This window comes from Anomaloglossus baeobatrachus, chromosome 2 (genome assembly GCF_048569485.1).
Source record: "Anomaloglossus baeobatrachus isolate aAnoBae1 chromosome 2, aAnoBae1.hap1, whole genome shotgun sequence".
NCBI classification, from domain to species: Eukaryota; Metazoa; Chordata; class Amphibia; order Anura; family Aromobatidae; genus Anomaloglossus; species Anomaloglossus baeobatrachus.
In genome coordinates this window covers 739,292,487-739,311,737 of record NC_134354.1, presented here as the reverse complement: position 1 = coordinate 739,311,737, position 19,251 = coordinate 739,292,487, and the positions used below count along the sequence as shown (strand labels likewise).

At 50.8% G+C, this 19,251-nt stretch overlaps 1 protein-coding gene across 7 annotated transcripts in view; it reads left to right on the top strand.

Moving 5' to 3' along the window:
• Window positions 1–19,251, top strand: part of PARP4 (poly(ADP-ribose) polymerase family member 4) — a 354,633-nt gene that overhangs the window by 9,675 nt on the left and 325,707 nt on the right. For all 7 annotated transcript variants that reach the window (XM_075337413.1, XM_075337414.1, XM_075337416.1 and 4 more), the window contains exons 2-3: window positions 14,232–14,364; window positions 17,638–17,827. In XM_075337413.1, coding sequence (XP_075193528.1) covers window positions 14,233–14,364; window positions 17,638–17,827 — 322 coding nt within the window. In that variant the 5' untranslated portion in view covers window position 14,232. The remainder of the gene's footprint in view (window positions 1–14,231; window positions 14,365–17,637; window positions 17,828–19,251) is intronic.

Genomic DNA, 19,251 nt, shown 5'->3' with positions numbered 1-19,251 from the left:
GAACCTTCTCCGGGTCAGGGGCCGATGCAGTCGCTGTTTCCGGGACAGCAGCCACGACACGCCGGGGTTGAGAGGGCGCAGGCGGGAGCGGTCTGGCATGGCTCCGGCGCCGCTCTTGCTGCTCCTCCCACTCAATCTCCTCCTGCCACTGCTCCGCTTCCCGGGTGGTTGGCATGCGGGAGACACAAACCGCAAACAGGCCACGGCTACCTGCGTCCGGCAGGAACTGGACTTTCTCGCCCGGCCACAAAGTATGGAGTCGCTTGGGCAGTCCTTCCACGTCGAGATGAACCCTGTTATAAAAGTAATCATCCCCGGTCTCGACTTCTCGGATGAATCCATATCCGTCCTGCTGGTTGAACTTAACAACCACCCCGGTCACAAACTGCTGTGCCAGCTCCTCGCCACCAGAACCGGACAGCATTTCCCGGACGATGGTCTCGGCCAGGAGACGTTCCTGGACGGGGTCAGGCTTCGGGGTCGGGACACTGGGGCGCGACTCCACAGGCGGGGCGGTGACTGGATCCCAGAAGAAGCCCAGGTGATCTTTCTCCAAGTGCTCAGTGAACTCCTCAGCCGGCTCCGGCACAAATGGGGAAGCGGCGGCGTTAAGCTGCGGGGTCTCCCATGGGAAGACTGCAACCCCCGGACGGTTTGGCATGGGTGGGGTGGCATAGGTCGCCTTCACCTCTGTGATGGTGCTCCCGGTTTGAGCATCCCATGAGGTCTTCCAGGAAACTTTGTCTGGCCTGGTGGAACCTCTCGGTCCAATGGGAAGGTCCGCCAACGCGGCCTCACTAGCAGGGGCGAACCGGGGTCGACCTCGACCGAGGCTGATTAGGGCCATGGTCGTTGCCAACTCCGCGGGTTGCCCAAAGGTCTCCATCTCGGTCTCCGACAGAATTGCTGGTAATGGCGGTGATGTCGACGCTGAGACTGGGAAGAGTGGAGGCGGGTCTTCGTTTCCCGCTCTTAAACGGACTCCACCCCCAGCCTCACGCATCATCTTGACTCCTCCGCTGAGGTACTTCTTTTTCTTCTTCTTCCATGCCCTGGAGCTGGCGCCTCCCCTCTTTGGGCGGAGTACTCCGTACTTTCTCTTCGGCACCGGCCAGCCCCAGGCTCTTTTGGCGCCAATTCTTCGCGCCTTTTCTTCCTTACAGATAACGGCCTCCTTGCCGCCATCTTGTACCCGATCCAACGCTACGGGTACTGTGTTTTCTTCCCACCAGGGGACTGGAAACCTTGCATCATGGTCCAGGTCCTGCGTTCCAGGCACGACCTGATCTCCAGCTTTTTGGGTTCCTGGCAGGGGAATCGCATCCTGCCGACTACGCCACATGAAGTGACCAGCCAGGGAGGCCTCTGGCTGTGTAGTCGTGGCAGCACTGCATTCAAGGCACATCCCTGGCTTCATCACTTCTTTAATGTTGAGAGAGTGTGTGTCGGTATCTTCATCGGCCGATGCACAAAGAGTCTGCAGGCCAAAGTCCAGATGCAATAAAAACGACATTTATTCACAAAAGAAAAAAACACTCCGGTCAGCAGATTCCGGCGGTATTAGTGGAGCTGGGGACAACCTGCCCAAACGCACCCTCTGGTGGGGATATGCCCTGGATACTCCACTTCTCCGGGCTCCCACTCTCCGGCCAAGCACACACTGGACCCACACCAGCGGAATAGGCCCTGAGTTTGCGTCCACCTCCTGTTCTCCGGTGTCCCTTGATGGTACGCTCACACACACACTTGCCGCCGCAGATGCTCACTGTCTGCTGTCCCGGATCCTCTAAATCACACACACACAGACTTAGCCTAGATATCCGGCCGACTCCTCCTCCCCGGTGGCAACAGCCGTCCCACCCGGCCACTAGGGGGTGCCCTAACACATCACATAAAAATATAAAATTCAACACTTTTAATAATCACAATGCCGGGTAACTATACTAAACTAGTAGGGGGTAGGCCCACCCACTACACAATCAGCACTTCTCTCTCCTGCAGATAGCACTGGCCAGTAATAACCTATGCAGAGTGACATCTGCAGGCTTCTATTAGCTTACTGATCAGTGGTCTCCTGCCTGTGGCGCAGAGCTGCTGGGTCCTAGCTTCCCAACAGCTTCAGCTCTGCTTTATCCTGGCTCCCCTACCAGTTAAAGGGAACATGTCAGCAGAAATTTCACAATAAAAATAAAAGGATTCCCCTCTGCAGCTCCTGGGCTGCTTCTAGAAAGGTTCCTGTTGTTATTGTGCCCCCTTTGAGACCTACAAAAATACTTTATGAAGTCTTACCTTTTTAGTATGCAAATGTGTTTTTATGGTCACGGGGGCGGGCTGTCTGGCGTCCGTTATTCCCCCTCCTGCCGCTTTACGCAGTCCCCCATTGCTCATTTACATACACAAGGACGCCTTCCTCATGTAACTGTCCTCCCGAAGTTTTGCGCATGTGAACGCTTTTTCAGGTGATTGCGCAGGCACGAGATTATGGGCGGCGCTGTGATTGTCATCAGCAGCGTTAACCAAGTACCCGCCCATAATCTCGTGCCCGCACTTTTCCCTCTGACTCCACCGTTATGCGCAAGTGCTGGCCATATGAACCATGTTACCTATTACTGCTTGCACGAGATTATGGGCGGGTACTTGGATGACTTTGCTGATGACAATCACAGCGCCGCCCATAATCTCGCGCCCATGGTAATAGGTAACGTGGTTCATATGGCCAGTGCTTGCGCATAACGGTGGAGGCAGAGTGAGAAGCGCGGGCACGAGATTATGGGCGGGTACTTGGATGACGCTGCTGATGACAATCACAGCGCCGCCCATAATCTCGCGCCTGCGCAATCACCTCAAAAGCGTTCACACTTTGCACAGTGCTCACTCCCGCGAGAGTGGCACTGGGCATGCACAAAACTTCAGGAGGACAGTTACATGAGGAAGGCGTCCTCATGTATGGAAATGAGCAATGGGGGACGGCGTACAACGGCAGGAGGGGGAATAACGGACGCCAGGCAGCCCGCCCCCGTGACCAGAAAAACAGATTTGCATACAAAAAGGTAAGACTTCATAAAGTATTATTTTAGGTCTCAAAGGGGGCACAATAGCAACAGGAACCTTTCCAGAATGCAGCCCAGGAGCTGCAGAGGGGAATCTTTTATTTTTTTTGCTAAATTTCTGGTCACAGTTTCCCTTTAAAGGGAACCTATCAGGTGCAATCTGCACTCAGAGCCAGGAGCAGTTCTGGGTGTATATTGCTAATCCCTCCCTAACTGTCCCTGTATACACTAGCATAGATAAAGGCATCTATAGAAAAAGTATTTTTAAAGAGCTTATATCTTATGCTAATTAGCGCGGGGACTAGTCCCAAGGGCGTTACTTCACTTGGCTAGTCGGCTCATATAGCGTGTTAGTACTCACACAGGGGCGTAATAACATGCTAACATGCTATGCGAGCCGACTAGCCAAGTGAAGTAACGCCCTTGTGACTAGTCCCCGCGCTCATTAGCATAAGATATAAGATCTTTAAAAATATTTGTTCTTGATCTCTTTATCTATGCTAGTGTATACAGGGACGGTTAGGCAGGGATTAGCAATATACACCCAGAACTGCTCCTGGCTCTGAGTGCATATTGCACCTGACAGGTTCACTTTAAAGGGAACCTGTCACCAGATTTGGGGCCTATAAGCTGCGGCCACCACCAGTGGGATCTTATATACACATTCTAACATGCTGCATACCTCCCAACCGTCCCGGATACAGCGGGACTTTCACGCTTTACGTTGTTTGTCCCGTTGCCACGGGCGGGACGGCCGGCTCCCGGGCTCCGCCCACCCACTCTCTCTCCGCCTCCCTGCTTTTCCCTCCTACCATCCTAGTAGACGTGGCATAGAGAGGAGCGCTGCCTGTGCTGCTGCTGGTACAGTAAACTAATCTCCCCAGCGCTGATTTCCCTCCCTCCCCCCTCACCCCCGGCCGGAGCCTGTCTGTGCGGTCGGCCGGCCGCCTGTCTGTGCGGTCGGCCCGCCACCTGTCTGTGCGGGCGCCCCCCGCCGCCTGTCTGTGCGGGCGCCCCCCGCCGCCTGTCTGTGCGGGCGCCCCCCTGCCGCCTGTCTGTGCGGGCGCCCCCCTGCCGCCTGTCTGTGCGGGCGCCCCCCGCCGCCTGTCTGTGCGGGCGCCCCCCTGCCGCCTGTCTGTGCGGGCGCCCCCCTGCCGCCTGTCTGTGCGGGCGCCCCCCTGCCGCCTGTCTGTGCGGGCGCCCCCCTGCCGCCTGTCTGTGCGGGCGCCCCCCTGCCGCCTGTCTGTGCGGGCGCCCCCCTGCCGCCTGTCTGTGCGGGCGCCCCCCTGCCGCCTGTCTGTGGGGGCGCCCCCCTGCCGCCTGTCTGTGCGGGCGCCCCCCTGCCGCCTGTCTGTGCGGGCGGCCCGCCGCCTCATTGTGCGGGCGGCCGGCCGCCTCTCTCTGCGGGCGGCTGGCCGCCTCTCTGTGCGGGCGGCCCGCCGCCTGTCTGTGAAGGCGGCCGGCCGCCTGTCTGTGAAGGCGACCGGCCGCCTCACTGTGGCTGTCTGCGTGTCCGTGCTGGAGGCCCGCCGGCTGCCTGCGTGTCCGTGCTGGAGGCCCGCTGGCTGCCTGCGTGTCCGTGCTGGAGGCCCGCTGGCTGCCTGCGTGTCCGTGCTGGAGGCCCGCTGGCTGCCTGCGTGTCCGTGCTGGAGGCCCGCCGGCTGCCTGCGTGTTTGTGCTGAATGGGTGTGGATGGGGAGTGGATATGGGCGTGACTGTGAAATGGGTGTGGTTAGGGGGCGTGGCCTAAAAATTTGCCGCGGCGCGCGTAGCGCGCCGCAAACTTTGTCCCTCTTTTCCTTCTTTAAAAGTTGGGAGGTATGCACATGGGTTGAGCACTCACAGTACTGGGGTGGGGGAGGAGTCACACACAGCGCAGCACAGGTCCAGGAGGCCGGTAAATCTGCTGCAGCTCTTCTGTGACATTATCGCAGCGTGCTGCGTACCCCGCCCTCCAGAGCACACTAGCACAGGCCGAGGTTAAGCCTAGAATGTATGGGCTGCAGTCAGGTCCTGGAAGTCAGGATCTGGATAGAGCCCATATATTCTAGCATCTACCCTCAGGTCATCAGGCAGTGGGATTTAAAGGGCCAGCAGCCGGGAAAACGCGGCTGTCGTCAGAGCACAGCGGTCCCCGGGAATGTACCCGGGGGCCGCATAAAAAGTCGCCACGGGCCGAAGTTTCCCCACCCCTGCTGTAAAGCATCAGATCTAATCTGGCTGTATGACAGGCTTCTGACTGGGATCTCAGGGGTAATGTTTCTTGTGGAGAGTGACATGCCTGATACTTAGGATTCCTACTTCCAGTAGGTGGCACTAGAGTTCAAGTTCTCTTCTTTCTGAAGAGGCAGTGTGCTTATTTAATTTCCCAGCGGAGCATTAAAGTATGTGCACACGTTTAGGATTTGGTGCAGAAATTTCTGCACCGTTTCTGCAACTTGGCAGGAAAAACACATGGGCAAAAAACAAGCTTTTTCTGCTTTTTCGACGCGTGTTTTTGGTGCAGATTTTCCCCATTCATTAGAATAGCTGAAATCTGCAACAAAAACGCTGAAAAAGATGACATGCTGCGGATTTATTTCTGCATTAAATCTGCAAGAAAAAACGAAACGTGTGCATTACACTTGTGGATTCTCATTAACTTTGCTGGCATCAGGATTCCATGCACGTTTTGTGACAAATCAAAACTCAAAAATGCAAAATATGCACGCAGCCTTACATAGCTTATTAAGACTACGTGCCCACGGGAGAAAGTACCTGTGACTTTTCTGCAGGTATTTCCGCAGGATCATATAGCAACTCCCCGGAATCTGCAGCTATCCATTGCTGCGGTATATCTTCGGAGTAGTTGTGGTAAACCTGCGGAAACAGTGTGGATTTCGTGTAGAATTCCCGCTCTGTATCTCCATAGTGGAGGGGTGAGATTTCTGCAGATAATTCCGCATGAATAATAAATATGCAGTTACGTGTGGCTGCGGGAAATACGCAGCATTTCCCGCAGCCGCACATACCGCAGCATTGATACAGCGCTCCCCAAATCCCATAGGATAACATGGCGAGTGTCTGTACTTGCGTAAAACCTACGGATTTATCTGGAAAATCTAGAAAACCCGAGGTTTTTCCGCGGCAAATTCCGTGGTTACATTCTCCTGTGGGCTTATAACCTTAAGGCCCCATTACACGCAACGACATTGCTAACAAGATATCGCTGGGGTCATGGAATTCGTGACACACATCCAGCGTCGTTAGCGACGTCGTTGCGTGTGACACTTACAAGCGACCACTAATGATCCGAAGAACCGCAGATATCGATGATTGTTGACACGTCGTTCCTTTCCCAAATATTGTTGCTAGTTCTGGACTCAGGTTGTTCGTTGTTCCTGAGGCAGCACACAACGCTACGTGTGACACCCCGGGAACGACGAACAACAGTGTTCCTACGTCCTCCAGCAACAAGGTGGGAGTGACGTTAATGCGGCTGCTCTCCGCCCCTCCGCTTCTATTGGTGGCCCGCTGTGTAACGTCGCTGTGACGCCGCATGAACCGCCCCCTTAAAAAAGAGTTTGCTTGCCGGCCACAGCGATGTCATTAGGAAGGTATGTGCGTGTGATGCGTACTACCGATATTGATCGCCACGGGCAGCGATTTGCCCATGACGCACGCAGGATGTGGGCAGGTGCGATCGCTAGCGACATAGCTATCGATGTCGCAGTGTGTAAAGCGGCCTTAAGGCTTCTTACACTGGCATGTCAGGTATGTCACTCTCCACAAGGAGAAATGTTACCCCATTAACATTACTGACTCAAGTGTGCAATAAGAGTCAACACCAATGTGTTCAAAACTTTATATATAAGTCACAGAAGATTTCTGTGGATCGATTAAACAAAACTGGAGCTTCTCTGACCCATGGATCCACGATATGTCTGCATGAGTAAGAATGAAGAATAAGCTAAAAGGAACACCCTGCCTCCAGTGAAGCATGACAGGTGCTAAGTGATGCCTATGTCGCGGGCGGAGGAGGGGACACTGCGCTCACCCACTGCTCGGGTCCAGCTGCTGCTGCTGCTACTCTGTGGTGGCTCGAGCGGTGGGCCGGATCCCGGGGACTCGAGCGGCGTTCCTCGCCCGTAAGTGAAAGGGAGGTGGTTTGGTTTAGGGATATTGTCCGTGACGCCACCCACGGTTGTGGTGAGGTTAGTGACACCATCGCTGCTCTGGACGGGGATCTTGGGAGCGGTGACAGGGAGCAGCTTAGATGTTGGTTCTCCCCTCTGTGGGTAGGGGGGTTGGCTGTCCCGGGGCCCGGTGAGGGAGGTAGGGATGGTTGGCAGGCGGGTTACGGGGCCTGGTGAGGTGCAGGGTCGCGGGGGCAGCACTGTGCCGCACGGCACGGTGGTACTCACTCAGCCAGTAATTCACATAGAGTCTCTGGTCAAACAAACGGCTGGATGGACGGGTCCCACAGACGGCTGCGGTTGTTCTCCTCCTGGCAGGTTGATGGTGACTGCCTTTCCCTGTACCTGTGTAGTGTGTATGGTTCCAATGGGTTCCTACCGGTAACCGGCTCCCCAGCTTGGATGGGTGCTGAGGGAGCCCCTTTTGCCCGCAGGCTCTGGCCCTGGGAACTGTAGCCTTGGCGGTGACTGTGTTTCCCTCTAACGGTTGGACTGTTGCCTTCTATCGGGACTTGGCTGCTGGGAAACCCCGGAAGTTCCCTTCGCTAACGGATTTCACATTTTCAGCGGCGACTCCTAGCCTTGTCGGGGTCCGTAAGCCCTGCCGATTAGTGCTGGCTTCTCTTTGCATACCGGTCCGGTACCGCCGGGCCACCGCCCGTCCACGGTCCTTACGGCTAGCTCCAATAGGCCACTCCTGCAGACGGTCACCACCGTATGCCAACCTTGCTGTAACGTCCGGGCCACACACCCGGACCGCTTTCTGTCTGCTCCTTTACCACTTCACTCCACAACTAGACTCCACTAACTGGTCTCTTTTCCCGCCTCCAGGACTGTGAACTCTTCGGTGGGCGGGACCAACCGCCTGGCCCACCCCCTGGTGTGGACATCAGCCCCTGGAGGAAGGCAACAAGGATTTTGTGTTTGGCTTAGGTGTGCCTGACCGGGGTGTGGGGTGTGTTGGTGTTGTTCTGTGACGACCTGGCTTGTCCAGGGCGCCACACCTACAGTGAAGCATGGTGGGGGTTTGCTGATGCCTACAGTAAAGCTTGGTGGTGGCTCATTGATGCCTGCAATGAAGGTGGTGGCTCGGTACGTACAGTGAAGCGTGGTGGTTGCTTGGTGATGCCTACACTGAAGTAGGGTGGTTGCTCGGTGATGCTTACAGTGAAGCATAGCAATGGCTCAATGATGCTTACAGTGAAGCATGGCAGGAGCTCAGTGTTACCTACAGTGAAGCATGGTGGTGGATTAGTGATGCCTACAGTGAAGCATGGCAGGGGCTCCATGGTGCCTACAGTGAAACATGGTGGCGGCTTGGTGATGCCTAGAGTGAAGCATGGCAGGGGCTTGGTGATGCCTACAGTGCAGCTTGTCAGGGGCTCGGTGATACCTACAGTGAAGCTTGGCAGGGGCTCTATGATGACTACTGTAAAGCATAATGTGGCGCTCTGGACTAGTCAGGTCGTCCCAGGTAGTCCCATGCACACACACACTCTCCCTAAAAAGGTGACAGCAGCCAACCTACAAACCCTTGTCACCACCCTCCAGTTTTGATGTCCACACCAGGGGGGCGGAGCCAGGTGGTTGTCCCCGCCCACCGAGGAGTTCACAAGCCTGGAGGCGGGAAAAAGCAGTAGTTCAGTGTAGATGTCTAGTCTTGACGGTGGAGGAGAGAATTCAAGTCAAAGGGCAGACCTGTGACCAGGCCTGCCATAGTCTACCAGGTGTCTGAGTTGGAGCCCAGTCACCTCTGGCAAGGAGGCAGACGGTGGTGGCCGCCTGCAGGAGCTGGGATTACAGCTGGTGGAACCGTAGGGACCGGGGTTGGGCGGTGGCCCGTCGGTACCGAACCGGGGAGCCGATTGGAAACCGGAGCACCAGGAGGGGTACTCAGACCCAGTACGAAGCCCAGAAACTACCGGGCCGAGTGAAATCAACTGATTGAGGACTGGACTTTAGGACCTTTCCCACACAAGACCCGACTGAAGACAACAGCCCAACCATTAGGGTAAAGCCACCGCCAAGGCATAGAGACCCAAGGGGCCAGCATCTGCGGGCAAACAGGGTTCTCCCGACACCCAGCAAGTCGGGGAGCGGACTACCGTTGCTTAGGCATAGGAGTCATACCATTTTACATTAAGGAGGTGCAGGAGAAAGGCGGAAACCACCAACCTGTTAAGGGAGAAGCTGCAACCGGCTGCGGGCCCCGTTCATCATCCCGTTTGGTTTACCAGAGACTCCAGTGTGTTGTGTCATAGTGAGTACACCAGTGCCTTCGGGCTGCACACCGCGCCGCACTGCACCAGCATCCAGCACGCACCCATCCACACGCCTCAACACCTCCCTCGGGCCCCCGGGACCATCAATCCCCTACCCACGGAGGGGTCAAGACCAAGCTGCGCAACACTGTCCCCGGGGTTTTGGGGCTGTTGTCCTTCCTCTAGCACTTGAAACCTGCAGCATGTGGAGGACAAGATGGAGTTAATCAAACAGTGAGTAAATATTAAGAGAAAACAATTTGCTTACTGTGTTCAAGAGGAAGTTTGGGCGTCATAGGACCTTCCAACAGGACAACAATCCCCAGCATACCCAATCAAAGGTCAAGTACAAACAATAGTCCAGCACTTAACTATTAACATTTCTTGTAACTCTATTCACATCTTCATAAAATCTTCTACAGCACAAAAACATCTTCTACAGTCCAAAGTTTAAGGATCTCATTATACTGTAGTCATCAGGAAGAATATTTGTGTTTTTTATAACACCGCTTTCAGCTGAGACCGTTGCAGTATCCAAGATTAAAAGGTCACAGCGATTTCAGGTGTCTTTAACATGAGTAGATGTAATTTAATTTGGTGCTGAATGGGTTAAGGGTTCCTTGTTGATTCTGCTGAGATTCCGTTTAGCTATAATCTCAGCTGCTGCACCTTAATGCCACTCCCCTTCATTATTTAAAGAGGCCCAACCACCAGGATTTTCCTATATAAAGTAAAGCCAGTGCTACACGGGCACTATCATGCTGATTCTATACATACCTTTAGTTGTGAGATCGGATGTATAGTTTCTGAGAAATACAGGCAAGTAAAGTTTGTGAAATGCACTGTTATTTGATGAGAGGTGCAACAGAATATCTAATAGGTGGTCCGGGTTTTGTGAGTCATTCCCGCCCCTGTCTGCCTGCCTGCCTGCCCTTCTTTTCTCCTCTTGTCCTTCCTCCCTCCCTCCTCCCCTTATAATAACAGAGGCAGGGGGAGGAAGGATAGGCAGACAGAGGTGGGAACAACTAGCAAAACCTGACCCACCTATTAGATATTCCGTTGCACCTATCAATCAAATAACAGTGCATCTCACAAACTTTACTTGTCTGTATTTCAGAAAGCATACATCTGATCTCACAACTAAAGGTATGTATAGAATCAGCATTATAGCGCCAGTATAGCACTGGCTTTAGTTTATATATGAAAATCTTACCCCTCCACGATCCTGGTTTTCTTTCTTCTGTCTACTTTCTTCAACTGATGCAGTTCCACTCTATCAAGAAAGCACAGGGGAGGAACTACTTTCTGGACATGCTCAGTACTGAAAATAGGATCCTGCCTACCAGAATGCGATGACTTCCGGTAGAGCAGGATCCGGTTCATTGAAAAGTATTGCAGGTACCGCCGCAATATGAAGGATTTTGTGAGATGCAGCATTTTGGTCAAAAAAGTAGTGTTTTTGAAAAAAGATAAAATACCGGATCCAGTGTGTGCCACACGCAACCGCAAGTGACCACATATTGTCGCGAGTCCATTGCAAATGCATTGAAATGACAACGCATTTGTAAAAGATCTGGCTTTGCGGCTAAAAATCCATTCGTGCTGCAGTTAATAAAACGCTGATGTGAAAGTAGCCTTATCCCTGTGTGTTATTTAGTGCCTAGTGGGGTTCACGAAGAGCTCATCCCATCCGCTCACTACGTAGGCCCGGGTCAGGGTCAGGTATCCGGCTCTGTGCGTAGATGTGGAACCATTGTAGGGCGGTGAGGGAAGTCAGGACCCAGCAGTAGGCTTGGTCAGTGGCCACCATTTCCCCCTTCACTAAACACTAAAGGCCCTGTCACACACAGAGATAAATCTGCGGCAGATCTGTGGTTGCAGTGAAATTGTGGACAATCAGTGCCAGGTTTGTGGCTGTGTACAAATGGAACAATATGTCCATGATTTCACTGCAACCACAGATCTGCCAAAGATTTATCTCTGTGTGTGACGGGGCCTTAAGTTTCCCTTCCCTTTCCTTTCGAAGTCACTTGGTACTTCACCGTACCTAGCGTGACAGCTGGACTGTGGAAGACAGAAATGTGGATTATTATTCGAACCATATGGCTGCTGCTTAGCAATAATGTATCCTTGAGAATTACAGTGACAAATTTTTGAGTAATTGTGTGTTGGGCACTACGGGATACAGGCACATTTCTGTAAATATTTTTATTTTGGTTCTATTATCACTCGGACAAAGAAGTCTTTAATATTTTTCCATTGCTGATCAAATTTGATCAATGGTTTATTTATTTTATCTGAAATGTGCTGTTTTGTCTTCCTTCAATTTGGCAACCAAACATTATTTAGGTTTCCAAAAAGCATTTTCATAGCCAAGTCTCATCAAGTTGCCCTCTACCATGGTAATTTGATCTTTTTAAGATTTACTTTATATGTGAAAATTAAATTTAAAGGGGTTGTCCACTACTTTTACATTGATGGCTTATACTTAGGATAGGTCATCAATGTCTGATCGTTTGAGGTCCGACACCCCGCACCCCCACCGATCAGCTGTCTGGCAGCAGCAGGCAGCCGGAAATGCTCAGTTCCGGAGCTGCCCTGTTTTCTCATAGTCACCGGGGCCGGGTACTGCACATCCTCCTATTGATTCTATTGATTTAAATGATGTGTCGATGGTGGATGTGCTATCAGAAGATGGGTCAGTTCCAGAACTGAGCATTTCCGGCCACTTCTTGCCACCGCCGACACCATAGCTGATAGGCAGGGGTGCGGTGTATCAGACCTCGAACGATCAGACACTGATTACCTATCCTAAGGATAAGCCATCAATGTGAAAGTAGTGGGCAACCCCTTTAATTTCACCCAACACAATTTCTTCTATTCACATTTCTTTCCCACGACTATCAGACATTTGGCATATCCTGTGGTTATGCCTTATGCCATATTGCCTAACATGTGAATGACCCTTTATTTTCTTTGCAAGGAAAAAGTTAGTAAAATTGTCCGAAAGGTATTCTTCCAACTCCACCATAGATAGGAATGCTTGGCTGAGCGGTCCTGTATTTATAGCGGACTAAGCCACGGTCAGGATAATCTGGCAGGCGTTTATCTGACTAAGGCCTCGGTTCCACTTGCGTATTGCTTCTGATGCGAGTGTATTGGATGCATTATACTAATGACCCTCGGCTCCCGCTCTACTGTAATCGTGAGCCGAGTGTCATTCACTGTGATCTGATCTTGCGATCAGATCACAGGTGCGGACAACAGGGAGAGAGTGATTTCTCCATCTCTGCAGCCTGTCTATGCGTATATCGCACTGCGCTTGGATGACATCCGAGTGTAGTGGGATGTTTCATACTTACCATAGAGTGATGAAATTCTTTCCTCATGCCTATATGGCATGACAAAAAAATAGGAGATGAACACTGCCCCATTGTTTTTAACACTGGTGCCAGTACCATCCAATTTTTTATCAGATTGCACTCATCCATTTGAAATGCAAGTGGAACCGAGCCCTAAATACAAAGGGATTGGGTTCCTATAATAATCTGCTGGAGTAGAGACCCCCATACACTTTAGATCAGGGGCCGGGAACCTATGGCTAGTGAGCCAGAGGTGGCTCTTTTGATGGCTGCATCTGGCTCGCAGCACCTTATATCCCAGGTGACGACGTCCTGAGCCTAACCTCGACTTTTTCTCATTCACATCACCAACACATGCTCACTTTGTACACATACTGCTTCCTGCTTTCAATGGCCATACCACGGGCGCATACGCTGTATGCGTGCCATCTCCCTAGCAATTCTGGACGTGGACACTTCCGTGAGTGGTCACATGGTGTTTTCACTGCACCACTACTGGTCACCTATACCTTTTTTAACCTGGAAGTTTTCCTGATACCTTGGCGCTTTTCACACCGGCGTACACCGCTGTTTTCACTATATAACGATACCAGGCGACTCCACATTTGGCAGCACGGTAGTGTATTCCACTATTCTATAAAAAAACACTTTATAATACTTACCTAACGGTTGTGCAGTGGCCATATGGGCGTCTCCTTTCTCCGGTGCCGGCGCCGCCTCTTTTGGCCATCTTTGTCCTCCTTCTCTAGCCGCGGTGCATGACGGGTCCGACGTCATACACACTTTCCGGCATTCAGGTCCTGAGCAGGGCAGATCAAAGTATTGTAGTGTGCCTGCGCAGGATCCGCGAGTGTGTAGGACGCGTCATGCATCCAGGCTTCAGAAAGAGGACGAAGATGGTCGAAAGAGGAGGCGCCGGCACCGGAGAACGGAGACGCCCATATGGCCCACCGCACGACCGTTAGGTAAGTATTATAAAGTGTTTTTTATGTTCTCACAGCGGCCTGGGCTCTTTTATACAGCATGTTAGAATGCTGTATGTAAGAGCCCGGTGGTGGCCGCAGCTTATAGGCCAAAAAAGTGGAGATAGGTTCCCTTTAAACATATTGTATGGCTCTCATGGAATTGCATTTTAAAATACGAGGCGTTCATGAATCTCTCAGCTAAAAAGGTTCAGACCCCGACTTTAGATGGTTTGCTGTTCCCGACAAAATCAGCGCATCTACAGATGATTTTTAACTAATGTGTACGGAGGAGCGCCGGATATTAATGAAAGTCATGTTCAACCTGACATTAGTATTTCTTCTTGAGGGTATGTGCACATGGCGCTTTTTTTTTTCCTGATTCTCTCCGAATTTAATAATGACTATTTTTCCTCTTTAGGATGGGTGTGGGCCTTTTTTCAGACTGCATATTCTTCCTCAAAGTGAATTCCTTATCCCTTAAAGAAAAGAAAAAGCTTAAAAACAGCATCACTTCGAATGGAGGTGAACTGTCATTTGTGCTGAATGATAAGGTACGTATATTTCTTGGGAACCAAAATGAGTGATTATAAAGTGTATCAGTGTTGTTCATTGCGCGCAAGAATATTCCGAGAATATTGTTATATCATTTTATATTCATATTGTATTTTCAATTTTCAAACCATAAGAATGTTCCTGTTGTCTGCATGGCTCAACTATAAGGAGGACTAATTGGGAAAATCTGAAGTCGTGGGTTTTATTAATTTTCTTAAGCAGGCTTAACGATGCAACCATTTTATATACAATAGTCCTTATGCTCCTCCAGATGATGTATATCAATAATAGTCCTTAGGACAGTTCCTCACATCCAGACGATATATGTATATCACCAATAGTCTTTAGGATGGTTCCGCAAATCCAGACGACAGATAAAATGACTGTAGCACGTGTATCCAGTTCCAATGTCTATGGTCCATTCTTCGGCACTAGGACCGGGCCACAGCAGCAAATCTTCACCCTCCACGTCTCAGCACCAACCCATTGACCAAACCTGTGGCTTATTGTTCTCCCTCTCCAGGGATCAACTCCCCTCCATTTTTTATGTAACACCAAGTATGAAGGAGGGCAGTATATGGCCAGTCTGCAAGATTTTGTATCAGGGGGGCCCCCTGCAAAGGAGAACAATAGACAACCCCCCCACCAGATGCAAAACAAGTCCTATTGTGATTAATGCATCAAATCTTCTGGGTGTGAATGTACCTTGAAATGTTATTCCCATCTCCAAGATCCTATCCCAATATGTAGTAGGTGTAATAATAATATTAGCAAATACCTCCAATTAGAAATGCAGTATAATTCTTGTGATATAGCCATGTCTCTTAGCTCATGTGCAGGGCATTACAGTAGCTTGGGTATCCAAGGTTACGACCACTCATAGTGGACAGACAGTTGCTCGTGGTTGTAACTATGGATATTTAAGCTACTGTTATGCCTTGTACAATAGGCAAGAGACATGGCTATATCAGGAGAACTATACTACATTTCTAATTGGAGGTATTTTCTAATATTATTATTATTACACCTACTACATATTGGGATAGGATCTTCAAGATAGGACTACCCATTTAAGGGCTGCAGGCTATGTTTGCCAAAAATCTCCCACCATGGATTTGACTGCAAATCTGCAACAAATTGATATCATAATCCACATATGTATTACATTTGGATTTTGTCACGGACTTCATCCTATTGCATTAAAAAACATGGGGTGGATTCCACACAAGAATGATTATGTTGCTTAAAGGGAACTTGTCAGGTGCAATATGTGTACCGCCCGGCGGGCTCGGCTGCGTCCGCCAAGCCGCTCGGATCCGTGCTCGTACTGTGGGTGGTGGCTCGAGCTTCTCACGGACCCGGTGGTCACGTCGCTCTGCAAGGGAGTTGGCGCTACACGCGGGGAATCGGGTGTTTGATTTGGAATGATAGTTCATGATGCCACCCACGGGTTGTGGTGATTATGGACACCACCGCTGAGGTGAAGGTGCGGGGATCCCGGGAGCGGTGTAATGGCGCAGCTAGGTGTTGACCCCTCCATGGGTAGGGGTTGTTGGTCCTAGGGCCCGGTATGAGAGGGCCGGGGTGCAGGGTGAAGTGTCGCGGTGCGGTGCCTGATGGCACTGGTGTACTCACTCTGACACAAGACACTGGAGTCGCTGGTAAACCTAACGGAGTGATGAACAGGGCCCGCATCCGGCTGCAGCTTCTTCCAGATTAGGTTGGTAGTCTCCACCTTTCTCCTGCACCTCTATGTAAATGTTCTGACTCCTGTGCCTTGGCACCGGTAGTCCGCTCCCCGGCTGGCATTTGCCGGAGGAGCCCGTTTGCCCGCAGACACTGGCCCTTTGGGTCTCTATGCCTTGGCGGTCGCGTTACCCGGTATGGTTGGGCTGTTGTCTTCTAAAGGGACTTGTGTGGGGTAGGTCCTTAAGTCCAGCCCGCAATCAGTTGATTCGACTCGGCCCTGTTGGTTCAGGGCTTTGTATTGGGTCTGAGTACCCTGCCTGGTGCCCGGTATTCAGTTGGCTCCCCGGTTCGGTTTCGGCGGGCCACTACCCTGTCCCGGTCCCTTACGGTTCCACCGGTCGTATTCCCGGTCTCCTGCAGGTGGCCACCACCGTCTGCCTCCTTGCCAATGGTGACTGGGCTCTAACCCAGCCACCGGAGTAGTCTTTGGCAGGCCTGAGCACAGGTCTGCTTCTGGACTCAACCTCCCTCCTTCACTGTCGAAACTACTCTGTACTTCAACTTGACTACTTAGGTTCCCGCCTCCAGGCCTATGAACTCCTCGGTGGGCGGAGTCAACCACCTGGCTCTGCCCCCCTGGTGTGGACATCAAACCTGGAGGGTGGTGACAAGGGTTTTGGTTTGGCTGGTGTTACCTAACTGGAAAGGGGGTGTGGTGTGGTGTATGACTACCTGGGCCGACCTGGATAGTCCAGGGCGTCACATATGCACCCAGGACCACGAGCAGTTTTGGGTGAATATTGCTAATCCCTGTATCCAGTAGCATAGATTAAGAGATCTTTAAAAATATGCCCCTGTGGGAGTGCTAACATGCTAATGAATGCGCAGCGTCAGACGATGGTCTACTCACATCTCCTCTGGATTTCGGCTCAGTGCGCATGACCCCGGAGTTTGGGTCATGCGCATTACTTCAGTTTGAAGCCAGAATGCGTACACCCGGCTTCATAGTGCGCATGACCCAAACTCTGGGGTCATGTGCACTGAGCCGAAATCCAGCGTTGGATGGCGACGGCAACGGAGAGGTGAGTAGACCATCATGTGACGCTGCACATTGATTAGCATGTTAGCACGCCCACAGGGGCATACTAACATGCTAATGGAGCCGACTAGCCAGGGGAACTAACGCCCTGGGGACTAGTCCCCTTGCTCATTAGCATACGATAAAAGATCTTTAGAAATACTTTTTCTAAAGATCTCTTTAGCTATGCTCGTGTATTAATGGACGGTTAGGTAGGGATTAGCAATATTCACCCAGAACTGCTCGTGGTCCTGGGAGCATATTGCACCTGACAGGTTCCCTTTAATTTGATAATCCACTGCATGCTCGGATTTTCATGAAGATTTTTGGAGTTTGCCAAATTGTTGCAATATTTGATAAATCTGTAGTTGAAATCTGCAAATCCTCAATAGGTGAAAAGTACGGATTGTTCCTCCAAAAGTTAGAATGCACACAACCTGCAGAAATCTTTTTTACTTTCTATATTTACTATAATTGAAAAAATAAACTGTCCTTTGTGTTGTAGTGCACACACGCTGTTGTCAGTAACACGGCCGCACTAAACAGCTCCCAGCAGAAGAAAATAGAGAAACACCTCATTTCTGTAGTGAATCCTGACTTCATATGGAAATCGGTGCAGGGGGAGCCCCTCGGAGTCCAGGGGGAAGGTCTGGACGATAACAAATCATGTGACATCACCGGAGATGGAGATCACGGTAACGCCATCTATGGACCAGATCTGCTTTATTTTCTAATTATTTATGTTCTATTATTATAAACAAACGATCACTTTGATAAGATCCACAATTCTGTATAGTATGATGGATCTCCTGTCAGTCATTGCAACTTGGAAATCAAGGTCCCCACTTTGTTACTCTTTATACAGCATAAGACCTCCTTCACACATCCGTGTCTCCGGTATGTGTGATGTACGTTTTTACATGTACTGGAGACACAGTTTAACGTAGACCCATTAACATCAATGGGTTTGTGAGTCCGTGTGCTCCACAAGGCGACATGTCGGTTTTCTGCCAGCAGCACGGATGTCACACAGACCGCACACTGATGTGATCAGTGTGACATGTATTGGAGAAAACACAGGTCACATAAAAATAAAGAATTTTATACTTACCTGGCTCCGATGCTGCTGTCTCTGCCTCTGCTGCTGCTTCCGGGCCCGCTCATTCTGCTCATGAATATTCACTGCATTCACTGCAGACCTTAAAGTAACAGCAGCGCCGGGGATAGGTAAGTATACAATTTCATGCTGTCCATGTCCTATCCGGATGTTACAAGGATACACGCACATATACACATTTGCACTTTTACCATGGACTGTGCAAAAAATTAATGTATTGCACAGATGTGTGAAGGAGGCCTAAGAAGTTGACTTTTTGATATGTTATTCAGTGTACCTATTTTACTATGTAATGTGTAAATGTGATAAAAACACAGACCAACAAGGGAAAACCAAAACTCTATCACACAGCATGCACACACAAAGGTAAAGACAATAAGAGATTCAAGTTGAAAAGGAAGAGTAGGAAAGGAAGCTACAAATCAGCAGGGGTGAACTCCATAACCGCACCAGGCAAAAAGCACGACTTTCACCAGAAAGTCTAGGACACCACACCTCACAGACCAACATAGACAAACTATAGCTGACATTGGTGGGAGGATCCAACCAGCATGAATAGGAGGGCAGCAGATGTGATAGGCCTCCCCACAACATGGGATCAAAGTTTGTTCAAAAATCCATTTGTGACACGGATGTGTCTGGACCTTCAGGTGCTGCTGCTGGGACCGGGTGCAGAAGGGCCCTGCGATCATCCAGACATTAATGGACACTGTCCATTTAAGTGCTTGGTTTAGGATTTTTTCTGTTTCCTTGCCAGGTTGGAGGAGCCTTTCCTCCAGCTGGTAATTAAGGGCCTTTATAACATGGGGCCTCTCACTCCTCCAGTGCGGGTTTTACTCTACACATGGAGAAGTTGCTTGCTCAGGAGTGCATGTGGCTTCAGACTACTGTTGCCGTATATTCTGAAGATTCCCTCTCAAGAGAAGTTATTGTTTTTCCTTTTTCCCCTTTTTGCTGTTTATTTTTGTGTTTGCTTTTCCCTCCATGGATTGGTGGGTGGTG